The 21,478-nt window shown below is 38.6% G+C and overlaps 1 protein-coding gene and 1 pseudogene across 1 annotated transcript in view; one reads left to right on the top strand and one right to left on the bottom strand.

Annotated features, from left to right (window-relative positions):
* Positions 1–21,467, top strand: part of NIPA1 (NIPA magnesium transporter 1) — a 54,047-nt gene extending 32,580 nt beyond the window's left edge. Inside the window, exons 4-5 of the mRNA XM_049614146.1 lie at positions 15,537–15,697; positions 18,583–21,467. Coding sequence (XP_049470103.1) covers positions 15,537–15,697; positions 18,583–19,094 — 673 coding nt within the window. The 3' untranslated portion in view covers positions 19,095–21,467. The remainder of the gene's footprint in view (positions 1–15,536; positions 15,698–18,582) is intronic.
* Positions 1,464–2,031, bottom strand: LOC125910192 (putative teratocarcinoma-derived growth factor 3; annotated as a pseudogene).
* Positions 21,468–21,478: the final 11 nt, after the last annotated feature.

Below are 21,478 nucleotides of genomic sequence, written 5' to 3'. Positions count from 1 at the left end.
CACAGAATCTGAAGCAGGCTCCGGGCTCTGAGCTGTCCAGCAAAGAGCCTGATGCAGGTCTCAAACCCATGAACTATGAGATGATGACCTGAGCTGAAGTTGCATGCTCAGTCGACTGAGCCACCCAGACGCCCCTAAAGATGAGGTCTTTATTGATTTTGATCAACTCTACTCCAAGCTTTAGCCTCAGTTCCACATTAGGAGTAGTCTTTAATAATATGAAGATAGACTTCAATTGTTTAAAGGGAAATAATAAGAAACACTTGGAACTTGGCCACAATGTAAATATGGCTGGCTTTTTTTAAACAAGTTTTTTGGAGAGGAGAGGGCAGAGGAAAGTAGTAGGGACTTTAAGAAAATGTTAGGGACCACACAGCAAAGGAAACAGTCAGCAAAACTAAAAGGCAACTGAAAGAATGGGAGAAGATATTTGCAAATGACATATCAGATAAAGGGTTAGTAGCCAAAATCTATAAAGAACTTATCAAGCTCAACACCCAAAGAACAAATAACCCAGTGAAGAAATGGGCAAAAGACATGAATAGACACTCCTCCAAAGAAGACATCCAGATGGCCAACCAACACATGAAAAAATGTTCAACATCACTCCTCATCAGGGAAATACAAATCAAAACCACAATGAGATACCACCTTACACCTGTCAGAATGGCTAACATTAACAACTCAGGCAACAACAGATGTTGGCAAGGATGCAGAGAAAGAGGATCTTTTGCATTGTTGGTGGGAATGCAAGCTGGTGTAGCCACTCTGAAAAACAGAATGGAGGTTCCTCAAAAAATTAAAAATAGAACTACCCTATGACCCAGCAATTGCACTACAGGGCATTTATCCAAGGGATACAGGTGTGCTGTTTCAAAGGGACACATGCACCTCCATGTTTATAGCAGCACTACCAACAATAGTGAAAGTATGGAAAGAGCCCAAATGTCCATTGATGGATGAATGGATAAAGAAGATGTGGTATATGTATACAATGGAGTATTAGTAATCAAAAAGAATGAAATCTTGCCATTTGCAACTATGTGGATGGAACTGGAGGGTATTATGCTAAGTGAAATTAGAGAAAGACAAAAATCATGACTTCATTCATATGAGGACTTTAAGAGACAAAACAGATGAACATAAGGGAAGGGAAACAAAAATAATATAAAAACAGGGAGGGGGACAAAACAGAAGAGACTCATAAATATGGAGAACAAACTGAGGGTTGTGGGAGGGGGGTGGGCTAAATGGGTAAGGGGCATTAAGGAATCTACTCCTGAAATCATTGTTCTAGTATATGCTAACTAATTTGGATGTAAATTAAAATCAAAAAAACAATAAATAAATTATCACATACTTAAAAAAAGAAAAGAAGAAAATGTTAGGAACCATGATGAAAATCTGTCCACTATTTCAAGGCAAATGGTCACCTTCCAGTTAGGACATTAGAGTGACAGTCTTTACAGGTTACAGAATTTGCATAGCAAATATTGCATATGCAAGTGTCCATTAACAGTATCTTGTATAGCAAGGCAGATGCCAGCTAGCAAAAAATGGTGCCTGAACACAGTGTTAATTCTGGAGTCCTGGAAACCAGGAAGTGCTCATCCATCACATGGCCATCACACCTTCGGTAGAAATGTTGGAGGAAAGCAGTGAAACCTGGCAGTGCCAGCATTTATACATGGACCATCTCTTGGGCAGCCAGGTGCCGTGGGGCACCAGACTCACAGTTCTCTTAGTGTGAATCATGCTCACAGTTCCAGCCATAGAAGGAGGGGGGCAGGCACAGAAGGACCCCAGCATGCAGGTTCACCCATTCAGACAGCAGGTTTCGTTTAGCTCTTTACAGTTCTGGATTCCTAGGGACGGCACCAACTGCAAGTGATGACTAATTGCAGGCTCCTCCCAGGACTGAATGCTGTCATCTCCTGAGGCCAGGTCTCCCTGAGAGGGATGTGCAAGTTCACATGGGTGGTGCAACCCAGTGGTAGTGAATTCCAGTTCAAACGCTTTGGAAATGGCCATGATCAAAATCTGAAGAGCAAACATTCTTAAAATGTCTATACTACTCTTGAGGAGGGCACCTTTTGGGATGAGCACTGGGTGTTGTATGGAAACCAATTTGACAATAAATTTCATATATTGAAAAAAAAAATGTCTATACTACTCTAAACAATCTACACGATCCCCATCAAAATACTACCAGCATTTTTCACAGAGCTGGAGCACACAATCCTAAAATTTGTATGGAACCACAGAAGACCCCAAACAGGCAAAGCAATCCTGAAAAACAAAACCAAAGCTGGAGGCATCACAATTCCAGACTTCAAGCTGTATTACAAAGCTGTAGTCATCAAGACAGCATGGTACTGGCACAAAAACAGACACATCGATCAGAAGAAAAGAATAGAAAACCCAAAATGGACCCACAACTACATGGTCAACTGTTCAACAAAGCAGGAAGGAATATCCAATGGAAAAAAGACAGTCTCTTCAACAAATGGTGTTGGGAAAACTGGACAGCAATATGCAGAAGAATGAACCTGGACCACTTTCTTACACCATACACAAATATAAATTCAAAATGGATGAAAGACCTAAATGTGAGACAAGAAGCCATCAAATTCCTAGAGGAGAACACAGGCAGCATCCTCTTTGACCTCGGCCAGAGCAACTTCTTACTAGACACATTACCAGAGGCCAGGGAAACAAAAGCAAAAATGAATTATTGGGACTTCACTAAGATAACAAGCTTCTACATAGTGAAGGAAACAATCAACAAAACTAGAAGGCAGCCTACCGAATGGGAGAAGATATTTGCAAATGACAGATCTGATAAAGGGTTAGTATACAAAATCTATAAAAAACTTAGCAAACTCAACACCCCAAAAAGAAACAACTCAGTTAAGAAATGGGCAAAAGACATGAATAGACACTTTTCCAAAGTAGACATCCAGATGGCTAACAGACACATGAAAAGATGCTCCACATCACTCATCACCTGGGAAATACAAATCAAAACAACAATGAGATACCACCTCATACCTGAAAGAATCACTAAAATTAACAACACAAGAAACAACAGGTGTTGGCTAGGATATGAAAAAAGGAGAATACTTTTGCATTGTTGGTTGGAATGCAAACGGGTGAAGCCACTCTGGAGAACTGTATGGAGGTTCCTCAGAAAGGTAAATAAGAACTACTCTATGATCCCACAATTGCACTGTTAGGTGCATACCCAGAGTATACAAAAATACAGATTTGAAGGGGTACGTGCACCCCGATATTTATAACAGCATTATCAACCATAGCCAAACTATGGAGAGAGCCCAAATGTCCTTTGACTGATGAATGGATAAAGAAGAAGTGGTGTTTATGTATATATGTGCATACACACACACACACACACACACACACACACATGCTCACACATACGATTTTGTATTACTTAGCCATCAAAAAGAATGAAATCTTTACATGTGCAATGATGTGGATGGAGCTAGAGTGTATTTTGCTAGGGGAAATAAGTCAGCCAAAGAAAGACAAATATATGATTTCACTCGTGTAATTGAAGAAATACAATAGATGAGCATATGGGAGGGGCAAAAATAGGGAACAAACAATGTTTTATTTTTATTTTTATTTCTTAAAAATAGAAAACAAACTGAGTGTTGATGTAGGGATTTGGGTGGGAGATGAGCTAGATGGGAGATGGGTATTAAAAATGGCACTTGTGATGAGTACTGGGTGTTGTAAGTGATGAATCACAGTGTTACTACTGAAATCAGTATTGCACTTTATGTTAACTAACTGGAATTTAAAAATTGAAAAAAATTAATATGCCAACAAATTGGACAAACTAAAAGAAATGGTTAAATTCCTGGAAACACATAAACTACCAAAACTGAAACAGGAAGAAATAGAAAACTTGAATAGACTACTAACCAGCAAAGAAATTGAATCAGTAACCAGAAAACTCCCAACAAACAGAACTCCAGGGCCTGATGGCTTCACAGGAGAATTCTACCAAACATTTAAAGAGTTAATACCTATTCTTCTCAAACTATTTCAAAACATAGAAATGGAAGGAAAACTTCCACACTCATTCTATGAGTCCAACATTACCCTGATACCAAAACCAGATAAAGATTCCACTAAAAAAGATAACTATAGGCTAGTATTCCTAATGAACAGGTTTGTAAAATTTCTGCATAAAATACTAGCAAACCAAATCCAACCATACATTAAAAGAATCACTGAACATGATTAAGTGGGATTTATGACTAGGCTACACGTTTGGTTCAATATTTGCAAATCAATCAATGTGATACACCTCATTAATAAAAGAAAGAATAAGAACTGTATGATCCTCTCAATAGATGCAGAAAAAGCATTTGACAAAGTACAACATCCATTTATGAGAAAAACCTTCAATAAAGTAGGTGTAGAGGGAATGTACCTCAGCATAATAAGGGCCATCTATGAAAAACCAACAGCTAATATCATTTTCAATGGAGAAAAACTGAGAGGTTTCCTTTATTGCGTGGAACAAGACAGGGATGTCCGCTCTCACCACTGTTATTTAATATAGTACTGGAAGTCCGAGCCACAGCCATCAGTCAACAAAAACAAATAAAAGGCATCCAAATCAGCAAGGAAGAAGTCAAACTTGCACTATTTGAAGATGACATGGTACTGTATATAGAAAACTTGAAGCACCATCAAAAAGTTGCTAGAACCAATACACAAATTCAGTAAGGTTGCAGAATAAAAAATCAACATGCAGAAATCTCATGTGTTTCTGTGCAACTATAATGAAAGAGCAGAAAAAGCAATTAAGGAATCATTCCCGTTTACAATTGTACCAAAAACCATAAGATACCTACAAATAAATCTAACCAAAGAGGTGAAAGACATGTTCTCTGAAAACTGTGAAACACTGATGAACGAAATTGAAGGTGACACAAAGAAATGGAAAACATTCCATGCTCATGCACTAGAAGAATAGTGTTAAAATGTCTATACTACTTAAAGCAATCTACACATTCAGTGCAATCCCCATCAAAATACCACCAGCATTTTTCACAGATCTAGAACAGACAATCCTGAAATTTGTATGGAACCACAAGAGATCCTGAATAGCCAAAGAAATCTTGAAAAAGAAAAAGCAAAGCGGGAGACATCACAATTCCAGACTTCACATTACAATACAAAGCTTGTAGTAACCAAAATAGTATGTTACTGGCACAAAAACAGACACATAGATCAATAGAACAGAATAGAATACCCAGAATAGAGAACCCAGGACCCATAACTAGTCAACTAATTGTTGTCAATTAGTCTTTGACAAAGCAGGAAATCTTTGGCAAAACAGGAAAGAATAGCCAGTGGGGAAAAGACAGTCTCTTAATGAAATAGTGTTGGGAAAACTGGACATCATGATGCAAAAGAATGAAACTCGACCACTTTCTTATTCCATACACAAATAAATTCAAAATGGAATTCTGAATAAAGACCTAAATGTGAAACATGAAACCATAAAAATACTAGAAGAAAACACAGGCAGTAACCTGTTTGCCATCAACAGTAGCAGTTTCTTCCTAGATATGTTTCCTGAGGCAAGGGAAACAAAACCAAAAGTAAACTATTGGGACTTCATTAAAATAAAATGCTTCTGCACAGTGAAGGAAACAATCCACAAATCTGAAAGGCAACCTATGGGATCAAAGAAGATATCTACAAATTATATATCTGATAAAGGGTTAGAATCCAAAATATATAAACAACTTATAAAACTCAACACCCAAAAAACAAATAACCCAGTTAAGAAATAGGCAGATGACATGAATAGACATTTTTTTAAAGAAGATATACAGCTGGCCAGCCAACTAGTGAAAAAGATGTTCAACATCATTCATCATCAGGGAAATACAAATCAAAACTACAATGAGACCTCACACCTGTCAGAAGGCTAAAATTAACAACACAAGAAATAACACATATGGCGAAGTTGTGAAGAAAAAGGAACACTTGTGCACTATTGGTGGGGATGCAAACTGGTGCAACCACTATGGAAAATAGTATGGAGGTTCCTCAGAAAGTTGAAAATAGAACTACCCTATATTCCAGCAATTGCTCTACTAGGTATTTACCCAAAGGATACAAAGGGATGCATGCACCCCAATGTTTATAACAAGATTATCTACAATAGCCAAATTATGGAAACAGCCCATGTGTCTATTGACTGATCAATGGATGAAGATGTGGTATATATGTATACAATGGTATATGTACCCCTTAGCCGTAAAAAGAATGAAATCTTGCCATTTGCAAGATGTGGATGGAGCAGCCACATCTTATTATGCCAAGCAAAATAAGTAAATCAGAGAAAGTCAAATACCATATGACTTTCACTCATATATGGAACTTAAGAAACAAAACAAATGAGGGGCGCCTGGGTGGCTCAGTCGGCTGAGCATCCAACTTCGACTCAGGTCATGATCTCACAGCTCGTGAGTTTGAGCCCTGTGTAGGGCTCTGTGCTGACAGCTCAGAGCCTGGAGCCTGCTTTGGATTCTGTGTCTCCCTCTCTCTCTGCCCCTAACCCACTCACATTCTGTCTCTGCCTCTCTCAAAAATAAATAAACATTAAAAAAAAGAAAACAAATGAGCAACAGGGGGGAAAAGAGAGAGAGAGGCAAACCAAGAAAAAGGCTTTTAACTGTAGAGAACAAACATGGTTACCAGAGGGGAGGTGGGTAGGGGGATGTATTAAATAGGTGATGGGGATTAAGGAGTGCACTTGTTGTGATGAGCAAGTGGTGTTGTATGGAAGTGTGGAATCAGTACACTGTACACATGAAACTAATATTACACTGTATGTTAACTAACTGGATTTTAACTTAAAAAAAAAGAAAAAATAGACTGGTGGGTATGAGAGGTGGGATGTGGGGGAAATGGGATGCATTGGTCAAAGTATACTAACTTCTAGTTAGAAAATGAAAAATTCTGGGGTTCAGTGTACAGCATGGTCATTATAGTTAATACTGTATTATATACTTGAATGTTACTAAGAGAAGAGTTCTTAGATGCTCTCACACATACAGATAAAAAAAAGTGGAAATTATGTGACATGATGGAGGTATTAGCTAACACTGGTGGCAATCATTTTGCAATGTATAAGTGTATTGAATCAACACATTGTATGTTGTAAACTTACATACTGTTGTCAATTGTATATAAATAAAGCTGGAAAAGAAAAAGTGAAAAGTCAACTGACAGAATATTAGAAAAGTTTTGAAGTTATATATCTAATAGGGAACTCGTATTTAGACTACATAACAAGTCATTGATAAAAAGACAAATAACTCAAATTAAAAATGGGCAGAAGATCTGAGTGTACCTTTCTCCAAAGATCTAGAAATGGCTCATAAACCTATTAAGTAATACACATCATTAGCCAACAGGGAAATGCATATCAACCATTATGAGATATTACCTCTGCTAGGATGGCTATATTCATAAAGAAGGATATTAACAAGTGTTGGCTAGAACTTGTAGTAAATGGAAACCTTTTACAATGCTGGTGGGAATGCAAACTGTTGCAGCTACTTAGGAAAATTGCCTGGCAATTCCTCAAACAGTTAAACATAGAGTTACCATATGATCTAGCAAATCACAGCTAAGTAAATTCCCAAGAGAAATGAAAATATATGTCTATAGAAATATTTGTATGCAAATGCCCATAGTAGAATTATTCATTACAGACAAAAAGTGGAACCAACTCAAATGTCCATCAAGTGAGAAAGGATATATAATAGGGGTGCCTGGGTGGCTCAGTTGGTTAAGCATCCAACTTCACCTCAGGTCATGATCTCGCTGTCTGTGAGCTTGAGCCCCACATCAGGCTCTGTGCTGACAGGTTGGAGTCTGCACCCTGCTTCGGATTTTGTATCTCCCTGTCTGCCCCTCCCCTGCTCACATGCGCTCTCTATCTCTCAAAAATAAGTAAACATTCAAAAAAATTTAAAGGATATATAATAGATGGTGTGTTCATACAATGGGATATTATTATAAAATACATGAATTGCTTATATACATTATAACATAGTTAAACCTTGAAAGCTTTATTCTAGGTGAAATAAGCCATTTATACATTATGTGATCTCATGTATATGAAATGTCCTGAATTGGGAAATATATATAAACAAAAAGTAGATTTGTGGTTGCTTAGGGATGTATGCATGAGGGAGCATGGCGAGTTATGGCTAAGGAGTCCTAAAGAGTTGCTTTTGGCATACTAAAGTTTGTTCTAAAATTGATTGTGGTGATCGATGTGTAATTCTATTCCATACACTTTACATATACACTTTAAATGGGCGAATTTTGTATTATGTTAATTGTATCTCAGTAGAACTGTGAAAAAGAAAGAAAATAGAAAAACTGTCTATTCAATTTAAACTAATATAGACTTTCAGAAGGCATAATGGCAGTGGATATCCAGAGTCATCCAAGTGTTTGATCTTTAAGCGAGAGTCCAGTTTTGAGGAACAGAATCTTAGAAAATGATTAGGGGGAAATATTTGATATATGTATATGTACCAATATAAATGTCAAATGATATTGAATATTCAAAGACAATTTCAGTTTTATAACATACTTAAATGGTTTTATAAATGAAAGAGAACCACATTTATTGTGCTTCATGTTCCATAAACTGTCCTAAGTATTTTCACAAGTAAATTTCCTAGAGAAGCAGTGGATGAGGGGGAACAAACAGCATGATGGAGCCCATTGTGAGTTCAAGGAAAAATATGTGGATATGGATAGAACTGAGGAGAATGTTAGAAAGTAAATAAGTGTTTGACAGAATGGAGAGATTTTGTCGTTTTTAAATTTTTAAATTGCCTTTTATGTTGTAACATTGTTTATAATAAAATTGGGGCAAATAATTTGGTACTCATCAGTATGACACAAGATACTGTTAGAAGAGGAAAGACAAATCATTTGAAAAAGTTAACCTTCATTTTTTTTAGCAACCTCCTAATAACATATCCACTAAGTGTTTATTAATGCTGTCATTTGAAAAATGTTTGTAGCTACCACTGTCTTAGAAATGCAGCATCAATTTCTTCCGACATTTGTTTTAGAAAATACTATTTGAATCATATAGATACAAAGATTCATTTCTTGCCCCAAGTAAATAAGTAAGTAGGGGCTCCTGGGTGGCTTAGTAGGTTAAGCCTCTGACTGGATTTCAGCTCAAGTCATGATCTTGCAGTATCATGAGTTCAAGCCCCACATCAGGCCCTGTGCTGGCAACATGGAGCCTGCTTGAGATTCTCTGTCTCCCTCTCTTTCTGCTCCTCTCCCACTTGTGCTATCTCTGTCTCTCTCAAACTTAAAAAAATTTTTTTCAGTAGGTAAGTAAAAAGAGAACATACTCTGAAAAGGTTGTTGTTTATATCACTAATATATTTACATGCACTCTCAAGTAAAAAAAAAGTCTGACTTTTATTTACTTTGCCAAATAAACTTGTCATAAGTTGCTCTCTTAAAAAGTTAATTTGATTTTATTTTAATAATATAGATAGGTAGATTATAGTAAATATAATAAATAATAAAATATCTAGTCAATCTAGTAAATCCCTGAGTTTTCCTAAACTCAGACTCCTAATTCCACAGCATTTTTATGTGTGTGTAAGTGATTCTTCCCATGGTATATGTTTCCTTCTCATAACCTAAATTTTCTCTGAATGGCCACCCTCATGGGAACATGAGCACTCTCCTGCTCTCTGAACACTTAAAGAAATTTTTTTTTATTGTGGCAGAATAGACATAAAATTTACCATCTTGCCCATTTTTATTTTTTTATTTTTTATTAAAAAAAATTTTTAATGTTTATTGTGAGAGAGACAGACAGAGTGTGAGTGGGGGAGGGGCAGAGAGAGAGGGAGACACATAATCTGAAGCAGGCTCCAGGCTCTGAGCTGTCAGCACAGAGCCCAATGCGGGGCTCAAACTCACAAACCATGAGATCATGACCTGAGCTGAAGTCAGACACTTACCCGACTGAGCCACCCAGGTGCCCCAATATAGACAACATTTTGTCTATCCTTTCATCCATCAGTGGACACTTGGTTGCTTCCATGTTTTAGCTATTGTGAATAGCACATTTTGTTTGTTTCCTATTGCTATATGTTTATTGAGATAATTTATTGACTCTTGGCATTAAGTTTCTTTCTTCCTCTTTCTGTTGCCTTTTCTTTATCACACTGTTCCCCACTTCACCTTCCCACCCCCACCCTCACCAGTGCAGACACTGCTTCTCTGTGTTGTGGCCCTGATGCCAACATGTAACTTGTAGCTACATCTCAGACCAGCTCTCCAGGTAGCTATGCCATCAGTTTCACTGAACATTTAACCATTTAACTTAGAGGGTGGCAGACGTTTTCTCTCAAGGGCTAGATGGCAAATACCTTATGCTTTGTGGGCCGTATGGGCTCTGTTGCAACTGCTCAACTCTAGTGTTGTACTGGAAGGTAGCCATGGACCAGACAAAACACGTGGACATGACTGTGGTACAGTAAGACATTAATTACAAAAGTAGATAGTCTGGGTTGGGCCTATGGGACAGTTTGTTGATTCGTGATTGCCTTTCATCTAATCTCAGCTCAGAAGCCAATAGGCTCTAATGATTGCAGCCCGGGAAAAGCAATAAGAGAAAGGTTTTGAATTGAATAGTTGGTGATTTCGTGCTGGGGAGGCCTGTTAGGTAGATACTCCGCCTCCATCGCAGCCACCATGGGGTTGTTCATTCCTAGCCACAGAGGGGAGGGCAAGGACTAATTCTTAATGAGGAATAGACTCAGAGGTAATTAGTTGCCCAAATCCTTTCTTCGTGTGTCCTTAAATGAGACAGTACTATACTATGTTTCTAACTTCTCTAAACTTGATGTTTTAACATCTGCCCTACATGCATGTGCTAAACACACCTAGTTCTGAACAATCCAATAATAAGCCCAAGTCACCTTGCCTTGGCCTTCTCCCCCATTCATCACCCCTTAGGTGGGGGAGGCATTCTTTTCAAATGTAAACCAACTAATCCAGAGCCTAATCTCCCCAGGGCCAGGTATGAGACAACTAGGGAGAGCCCCTATGCCCCAGAGTCTTGAAATTAATCACATTAGCCAATTCTAAACCTGGGCTTACCCTTCCTCCCCATTCCTTCTCACAGAAACCACGATAGGTTCTTCCTTTCCCCCATCTCATGACCAACCCTTGTGGTTCCCTGTGTGGCTCCGCATAGTGTATTGTATAGTGGTTGCTATGACCCCTCATCTTGGAAACTGAGTAATAAACTATTTTGCAGTACTATTTAATTTGTACTCTGGTATTTTACAGTGGACTAAGAGATGAGTTGGCCTTGTGGTTCAGGCTCATAGCTGCCTCTCTGCTTTCATGCATGGCAGCCACTTTCCACTGTGGCATAGCCTGCTTATCATTCCAGGCTCATCTCTTGCCCTGAGAGTTTCCCAGTCCTCTGGTTTCCACTTCTGTGTGCAGCTATGAGGAGCCCCTCAATTTAACACCCAGTTGTGTATTCTAACATCATTTGTTGGTTCTTTTAGTGATGTTATTTATTTCTCCAAGTACATTGCCAAGGTTTCCTGGAGGACCAGGCTGTGTAGGGGTAAAGACACAAGTGGTATATGGAAAAAGTTGGAGCTTTGGCTTTATGTGTATGTCATCACCATGATTTTACCTCTTGTTAGCTTTCTGTGGCCTTGGGTTCAGTGCTAATCCTTTCTGAGGCTCAGCTTTTTTATCTGTAAACAAGGATTAAAAAGGAAATAATCCAGTATATCTGGGTCTGGTGTGCCTTCCTCATGGATATTCATGTTCTCTGAGCGCATTTGGCATAGACAACAACAAAGTGACAATTACTAGTCCCATGATAACTAAAAGTCTTGGTTTTCCAATTCAAAGTGTATACTGATGTTATACAGAGAAATAAGAAATATATTATCCAACAAAACCCATGAAATACCTAGGAATAAACCTAATCAAAGAGGTGAAAAACCCATACACTGAAAACTATAGAAATTTTATGAAAGAAATTGAAGAAGACACAAGAAAATGGAAAAATATTCCAATGCTCATGGGTTGGAAGAACAAATATTCTTAAAATGTCGATACTGGGGCTCCTGGGTGGCTCAGTCGGTTGGGCGTCCAACTTCGGCTCAGGTCATGATCTCGCAGTCCGTGGGTTCGAGCCCCGCGTCGGGCTCTGTGCTGACAGCTCAGAGCCTGGAGCCTGTTTCGGATTCTGTGTCTCCCTCTCTCTCTCTGACCCTCCCCCGTTCATGCTCTGTCTCTCTCTGTCTCAAAAATAAACGTTAAAAAAATTTTTTTAATAAATAAATAAAAATAAAATAAAATAAAATAAAAAATAAAATGTCGATACTACCCAAGGCAATCTGCATATTCAGTGAATTCGTATCAAAGTAATACCAGCATTCTTCACAGAGCTAGAACAAATGATCCTAAACTTTGTATGGAACCAGAAAAGGCCCCGAATAGCCAAAGCAATCTTGAAAAAGAAAACCAAAGCTGGAGGCATCACAATTCCAGACTTCAAGATGTACTACAAAGCTGTAATCATCAAGACAGTATCGTACTGGCACAAGAACAGACACTCAGATCAATGGAACAGAATAGAGATCCCAGAAATGGACCCACAAACGTGTGGCCAACTAATCTTTGACAAAGCAGGAAAGAGTATCCAATGGAAAAAAAGACAGTCTCTTCAGCAAATGGTGTTGGGAAAACTGGACAGCAACATGCAGAAGAATGAATCTGGACTACTTTCTTACACCATCCACAAAAATAAAATCAAAATGGATGAAAGACCTAAGCTTAAAACAGGAAGCCATCAAAATCCTTGAGGAGAAAGCAGGCAAAAACCTCTTTGATCTTGGCCACAGCAACTTCTTACTCAACACGTCTCCAGAGGCAAGGGGAACAAAAGCAAAAATGAACTACTATTGGTACCTAATCAAGATATAAAGCTTCTGCACAGCGAAGGAAACAATCAGCAAAACTAAAAGGCAACCGACTGAATGTGAGAAGATATTTGCAAATGACATATCAAATAAAGGGCTAGTATCCAAAATCTATTAAAAAAACTGATCAAACTCAACACCCAAAAACCATAATCCAGTGAAAAAAAGGGCAAAAGACTGAATAGACACTTTTTAAAAAATATTTATTTATATTTGAGAGAGACAGAGTGTGAGTGGGGGAGGGGCAGAGAGAGAGGGAGACACAGAATCTGAAGCAGGCTCCAGGCCCCAAGCTGTTAGTGCAGAGCCCGATGCGGGGCTCCAACTCACGAACCTCAAGATCGTGACCTGAGCCGAAGTCCAACACTCAACTGACTGAACCACCCAGGTGCCCCTGTGAATAGACACTTTTCTAAAGATAGTCATCTATAGCCAGATGGCTAACAGACATGGAAAAAATGGTCAACATCAGAGAAATACAAATCCAATCCACAATGAGATACCACCTCAAACCTGTCAGAATGGCTAAAATTAACAACTCGGGCAACAACAAATGCTGACGAGGATGCAGAGAAACAGGAATGCTTTTGCATTGCTGGTGGGAATGCAAACTGGTGCAGCCACTCTGGAAAACAGTATGGAGGTTCCTCAAAAAATTAAAAATAGAACTAGCCTACGACCCAGCAATTGCACTACTAGGTATTTATCCAAGGGATACAGGTACGCGGTTTCAAAGGGGCACATGCATCCCAATGTTTATAGCAGCACTATCAACAATAGCCAAAGTATGGAAAGAGTTCAAATGTCCATCAACCGGTGAATAAAGAAGATTTGGTGTGTGTGTATATATATACACAATGGAGTATTACTCAGCAACCAAAAAGAATGAAATCCTGCCATTTGCAGCAACGTGGATGAAACTAGAGGGTAATGTGCTAAGCGAAATTAGAGAAAGGCAAATATCATAGGATTTCACTCCTGTGGAATTTAAGATACAAAACAGATTAACATAAGGGAAGGGAAGCAAAAATAGTATAAAAACAGGGAGGGAGACAAAACATAAGAGACTCTTAAATATGGAGAAATATAGGGATGGGATAAATGGGCAACCGGCATTAAGGAGGACACTTATTGGGATGAGCACTGGGTGTTATATGTAGGGGATGAATCACTGGATTCTACTCCTGAAATCATTATTGTACTATATGCTAACTAACTTGGATGTAAATTAAAAAAAAAAAAAGAAAACATATTACCAACCTTAAGATTATAGAGATTTGGGGGTGCCTGGCTGGATCAATCAGTAGGTAGAGCATGCGACTCTTGATCTCTGGGTCATGAGTTCAGACCCCATGTTGGACGTGGAGCCTATTTAATTAAAAAAACAAAACAAGGGGCGCCTGGGTGGCGCAGTCGGTTAAGCGTCCGACTTCAGCCAGGTCACAATCTCGCGGTCCGTGAGTTCGAGCCCCGCGTCGGGCTCTGGGCTGATGGCTCGGCGGAGCCTGGAGCCTGTTTCCGATTCTGTGTCTCCCTCTCTCTCTGCCCCTCCCCCGTTCATGCTCTGTCTCTCTCTGTCCCAAAAATAAATAAAAAACGTTGAAAAAAAAATTAAAACAAAACAAAACAAAACAAAAACTTTTTTAAAAAATTGTAGATGTTTTAAGATTTTTTTTTGCATTAAAAAATAATGTGACCACATTTTAAATATTTGAGGTATTATAGAAGAGAAAAATACCCAATCACCCATACTCCTACCATAATGTAATTACTATTAGCATTTTGGTTTTTTTCTTGTTTGTGCATTTTCTTAATTTATTTTAACTGACGTGTTTTGATCATGAATGCCTTATAATTATTTTAACAGTTTTCATATCCTACTTTCCCACTTAACATAGTTTCTTTGATTGTTTGCTTTTAAAAATAAGGAAACAGGGCACCTGGGTGGCTCAGTCAGTTAGGCATCCGACTCTTGGTTTTGGTTCAGGTCATGATCTTGCAGTTTGTGCGATTGAGTCCCACATCAGGCTCTGCACTGTCAGCGAGGATTCTCTCTCCCTTTCTCTCTGCCCCTTTACCACTTGTACACGTACTCTCTCTCTCTCTCAAAATAAATAAATAAACAAAAATAAAGAAGTAAGGAAAGAATATTTTTATTTAACCATAAAACCTCATTTTATGAATGATGACTTATTTTTCTATTCTGATCTATTTCATATCTACTGAAATAATGTATAGCAGTATGAGTTAAGAGTCATTATGTATTGACTGCATGGTATTGGTATGAAAATCCTTTGTGTTTAATAATTTCAATAAATTCCTAATCTTTTCTACTCTTAAAAACTAAGTTAAAAATGAATATGGCTATCAAGAAAATACGGCTTTTCTAAAATAACTACAGTTAGTAGAAACAGGTCAGATAGTATTAAATTTTAACGATTTCTCTCTCTCTTTTTTTAAACAAAGGTCCATTTTAGCTTCTTATCTTCTAAAGGAAAAGCTCAACATCTTGGGCAAGTTGGGATGTCTGCTAAGCTGTGCAGGTTCTGTTGTACTGATTATCCACTCCCCGAAATCTGAGAGTGTGACCACTCAGGCTGAGCTGGAAGAGAAGCTGACTAACCCAGGTAACTCCTTTCTAGCAAAGGTGCCAGAGAGCTTGTCTGTCTCCAGTGTGATCCAGGCCTGGGCTTGGGTTGGCCTACCTATGGTCTGTTTTCACAGACCCTGTGTTTGACTTTGCACATGAGTGGCCATTGCTGTGCCCTACACTTTATAGCATCCCCTGCTCTCCTGCTGCCCCAGGAGTGGGAGGAGGTCTGGTGGTTCTGGACCTTGCATCCCTGCTCCCTGGAGTTCAGTACTGCTTCTGCTTTCTTCCGGACCTCTGGGATCTTGCACATGGGTGCCTTTATCACCTGGCCCCCTCAACGCGGCCTCATCCCCTCAGGCCTCAATCCCATGAGCACCCACCTCCCACTTACCATGGCCTTCCCATTCCCCTACCTCCTATGACCACCCCCCACACGCCTCCTCCTGTCACCTCTTGCCACCTCCCAGTACTCCCACCCTACCTCCTTTCCTGCATTCCTACTGTCTCTTCTCTTTTGTGTCAGTCCTCCTGGGATCTGCTCTGGACCATGTTCCCCTCAGGACCACTGTTGTGCCCAAGCCTCTACACTTCCCTGTAATGTGTCTGGACCATGTTCCCCTCAGGACCACTGTTGTGCCCAAGCCTCTACACTTCCCTGTAATGTGAAACTGAGAGCTGAGACCCAATTTGATTTATCTTTGGATTTCCCATAGAGATCTCTGTATAGTTTTTCTACATGTTTTTGACATGACAAATGCTATAAAAAACAACAGTCTACATAATTGTACTGGCCTAAAGTATAGATTCTTCTAAATTACTCCCAGCAGACCATCTTATATTGCTTACCAACAATTTTAGACACGTGCCAGCACAAAACTGCATCCACACCAATATCCCAAATACAGACATCTCTAAGCCACAAATACCTCACCACTCTTTTATAGCTTTTAATTGGCAGTGAATGACATTGCAGTGGAAATATCTGTAAAATTTCAAAAGGGATTCATAATGAAATTAACCTAGACTGTATTTTCCTGTAATTTTTTTATCCCTAAACATTTAGCATTGTTATATTTACTTCCTCCTGTAAAAGCCAAAATATTTCCAAAACTGTGAGAAATGAAAGTACAAAAACATGAAAAAAATCAGAAAAATGGATATGAATATCCTGAAGAATTTACTTTATGTAATTTTCAGAAAAATATATCCAAAGGCTTTTTACTTTCTGATAAATGTGGATGATACCAGTATATTCAGGTCTTAACTTTTACAAAAAACATATCTAATTTGAATACTGCCATAATAATTTGGTATGAAAATATGATGGTAGCAAAAAGATTTTTCTTTTTTTTAAATTGTAGTTTATTTATTTATTTTGAGAGAGCCACGTGCTCAAGCAGGGAGGGGCAGAGAGAGGGGGAGAGAGAGAATCCCAGGCAGGCTCTGCACTGTCAGCACAGATCCCGATGTAGTGCTCAATCTCACTACTGTGAGATGATGACCTGTGCTGAAATCAACAGTTGGACACTTAGCTGACTGAGCCACCCAGGTGCCCCTAAAAGATTTTTCTTTTTAACATGAATAACGTGTTTTAACCTGGAATATAAAATGATGTTATTCTAGCCACTTATAAATTTTTTTTAATGTTTATTTTATTTTTGAGAGACAGAATGCAAGTAGGGGAGGAACAGAGAGAGGGAGACACAGAGTCTGAAGCAGGCTCCAGGCTCTGAGCTGTCAGCACAGAACCCGACGTGGGGCTTGAACCCACGGACCGTGAGATCATGACCTGAACTGAAATCAGACGCTTAACTGACTGAGCCACCCAGGTGCCCCTATTCTAGCCACTTATAAATTAAAGAGGTTTCTAAGTTTTTTTTAATGTTTATTTATTTTGAGAGAGAGAGCTCACGTGCTTACATGCTCAGGACAAAGAGAATCTCAAGCAAGCTCCATGCTGCCAGTGCAGAGCCCAATGTGAAGCTTGATCTCACGAATTGTGAGATTATGACCTGAGCTGAAATTAAGAGCTGAATGGTTAACCAACTGGGTCACCTAGGCACCCCAAGAGGCTTCTAAGTTTTTAAATTTTTTTTCTAAAGGTTAAAAAAACATTATGAATTTTTTTGTCAAAGAATTGCCTCAGAAGAAATTTTAAGGTCATCTTCCTGAATCTTCCCTCAGAACAGGGCTCTGTAGTTCTTTTTTCTTCATACGTTTGAGGAAGAGCCACAGCCTGCCTAGTGCATGTCCAGGCTGTTCCTAGCCCTGTCAGGCCCAGCTTCTAACACCTCCTTTATAATCTCAGATTGAATTAGAAATTACAACCTCCTTTTGTACACATAACTTCAAAGCAAATAAAGCCTTAATTGTAATATGAAGGAGAAATAGCAGGATAGTACTTTATAATAAAATAGAATGCTCAGGTACAACTATAGAAGACATACCAGTAGACCCCATGCCTTGTGGAGTTGCTGAGAGCCTGGGAGCTGTAAATAAAGACTCACGTGGAGTGTCGTGCTATTAACTCAAACATTCAGGGATATTGTTGTCAGCAATGGGATGAAGTTCTTAATGAAGTTCTGAAAAATTCAGTGCATATTAAATATATGCAAAAATTATTTTGTTTTATATATAACTGGGTTCTAGGCTCTGATAATTATAAGCACATTTGTCACTTACAAGTCCAAGGAGACCCTCAGAAGTTGTGAGAAGAATGAGATCTTTGTGTGGTACTGTCTCCACATCTCAGGGCCCCTGGCCTTGGCCCACTATATGTAGCCCTTAAATCACTGCAACAGCCACAACTACCCCACATGTTCCTGAAGAACCCTCCCACTCTGGCCACACACACAGGACCACATTCTGCCTAGGGTTTGTTGAATTGACTCCAAAGTAAGAAAATTGTCTGTTTTCCAGTGTTTGTGGGCTATTTGTGTATCGTGCTCCTTATGCTGCTACTGCTCATCTTTTGGATTGCACCAGCCCATGGGCCTACCAACATCATGGTCTACATCAGTATCTGCTCTTTGCTGGGGAGTTTCACCGTGCCTTCCACCAAGGGCATCGGGCTGGCAGCCCAAGACATCTTCCACAACAACCCATCCAGTCAACGGGCACTCTGCCTGTGCCTGGTGCTCCTCGCCGTGCTTGGTTGCAGCATCATTGTCCAGTTCAGGTACATCAACAAGGCACTTGAGTGCTTCGACTCCTCTGTGTTCGGGGCCATCTATTACGTCGTATTCACCACCCTCGTCCTGTTAGCCTCGGCCATCCTCTTTCGGGAATGGAGCAACGTGGGCCTGGTGGACTTCTTGGGTATGGCCTGTGGGTTCACTACTGTCTCTGTTGGGATTGTCCTTATACAGGTGTTCAAAGAGTTCAATTTCAACCTTGGGGAGATGAACAAATCTAATATGAAAACAGACTAGGATGCAACAGGGGGGTGGGTGGCTCAAGGAATAGGAAATGGATGTGGTTTCTGGTCCTAATTTGATGTGAAGTAGAAGAGACCCTAATCACTGGTATTAAAGTTGCTTGCATATTAATGGGTGGTCTGGTGGACAGTAGGGAGCATCGCTCAGCATCCAAGTAGGGGCCCAGCCCTCTGCAGTCTAAAGTTGCTAAATGGTTGTCTGGGCATCATCTCTCTCTGATGAGAGGAATCTCATGTTCATTGCCATTAACCTGGAAGCTTTCATGAATACTATTTCCTTTAACAATATTTTAACATTATTTAATAGAAAATAAAGTTGGGCTCTTTCTGGTTAGTCTTTGCAGGGGAGCAGATATTGTTACTTAGAAGATTACTTTGGAAATGGGGGAAATTGTTGTCTTATAGTCTGACTATACAGTAAATGTGTCTATAGTTGTGTTATTTTGCATTAAGCATGTATAAAATTCAGGTACCTCATCCAAATAAGAAGTATATACATTTAATTGTTTTTAATCCGCTAATGAGCTGACTCTCCCACCTCCTACTCCAAGACATTTTAATTGAACATAGAGAGAGAATGAGTGGACATGATGCAGAGTTCCATTTATAGGATGACTTTCAATAGCTCAAATCAATTTCAGTGCCTTTATCACTTGAACTCTTCACTTAATTTGACTATTACTATGTGTATGTTCTCTTAGGATAACTCTTTGATTATACTTTAATATTTCACTATTCAAAATATAAATGTATAGAGCAGTTAGAAATAACAGTATATTCATTTGTTGGAAGAAAGTCACAGTGAAAGACACATAAGAGCAAATTGACCTTTTTATTTTTAGCATGTATTTATTGTCCAATTAAAGACAGTTGACTTAAGTAGCATAAGGTATTTTATTTGTATTTAATCTATGTAACTGGGACCCAGTATCAAATATATCCACATTCTCTTTCAGTGACCATTGTGGCCATTCCAAAGAAATAAATTATTCAACTTGATAATAAGGTTGTTAGATGAGAGAGTAACTGTTCAATAGCACATATGTCAGGTTCCCTATAATACAGGAACAGGTTAAAAGACACAGTCAAGCTCAGGCAAGTTTCTGAAAATTGGAACATACAAAGTAAGTTTTCAAAAGAATTTCTTCTAAAATGAAAACAATTAATTTAGCCATCTCCCTGTTGTTTGAGATGGCAGAGCACCCTACAATTCCTCACCCAACCTCTCATTAATCTTCTGAAATGCAAAATAGCCACTAAATATGCCAGTATTTGGATCAAAGAGATCATTTGTCTGTTTATAGTAACCTCCTATGTATAGTAAGTGGGAGCAAAGCACAAAGTGATGCAAATTATTTCATCAAGATATCATGTACTTCATATGCAATGTTTTATCTAAATAGGGAACTGTGCCAAGTTGGAAAATGGGATTGGGTAAGGCAGAATTAGCGAACTAGAATATCACATTTAATAATACCCAATTAAAGTTACTCACTAAGGAAAAAAATATTTTTTCAGGCAAAAAGAACATTTCTAAAGACCAAAGAAATTGTTCCCTAAAGTGTGGGGAGGCTAAATAAAAGGCTAAATAAAAGAGGCTAAATAAAATGAGGATAGTTTAACATACAGTGAAGAACACCTTTATGAATTAAAAGTAGATGTGATGGCATGAGTTGTCAGTGATTAGTGAACTAAGAGCAGCAACAAAATTGTTTAAAAAATTTTTAATCTTACATTAACTGACAGTTAATAAATACTCAAAAAGTCCCTCACTTTTTTTTATCAGCTCCTAAAGATTTGGGTTTTTTTATTATCAGGTATTTTTAGGAATGCAAGCCTTAATTTATTGAACTGAACTTTCTGAAAATATCATGTAGCAGTGTCAGTATAATAGTTTCCTACATAAGGAGTTTGAGACATTAAAAGAATACATGTGGTGAACAAAAGTATACTGAGAAAGTTCATGTGTCTTAAGGAAATTATCTTGTTTATTTTGTTACAGCTTACAGTTGAAGCTTAGTTTAAATTCATCTATTAGTGTTCCTCATTATATTTTAGTTCACGGTTACACCATGGATACTCAGCAGTGGTATTTTCTGGATGATCATCCCTGTTTTGTTTTGTTTTGTTTTGTTTATAGCAAAACAAAATCTGAAAGTAGTAATAGCTGATCTCCTCTTTAAGGATGACTTGTTCTGGAACAGTTGGACTCTCCCAGGTTTAGCAGATTATTTTGGTGGGATGAACAGCTTTCCTTCCAGTGGGACAAAGTTCTTAGGATTGTATTTCAAGTGTGTGACTCTAGCCTCAAATGGACATGACCAGCAGTCTAAAGAGCCCAATTTTCAAGTTTGACATAGAGCATATAACTTCTGATTT

The sequence above is a fragment of the Panthera uncia genome (assembly GCF_023721935.1).
Source record: "Panthera uncia isolate 11264 chromosome B3 unlocalized genomic scaffold, Puncia_PCG_1.0 HiC_scaffold_1, whole genome shotgun sequence".
Taxonomy (NCBI): domain Eukaryota; kingdom Metazoa; phylum Chordata; class Mammalia; order Carnivora; family Felidae; genus Panthera; species Panthera uncia.
The sequence above is the reverse complement of the archived record's forward strand: the minus strand, read 5'-3'. Positions and strand labels throughout refer to the sequence as shown.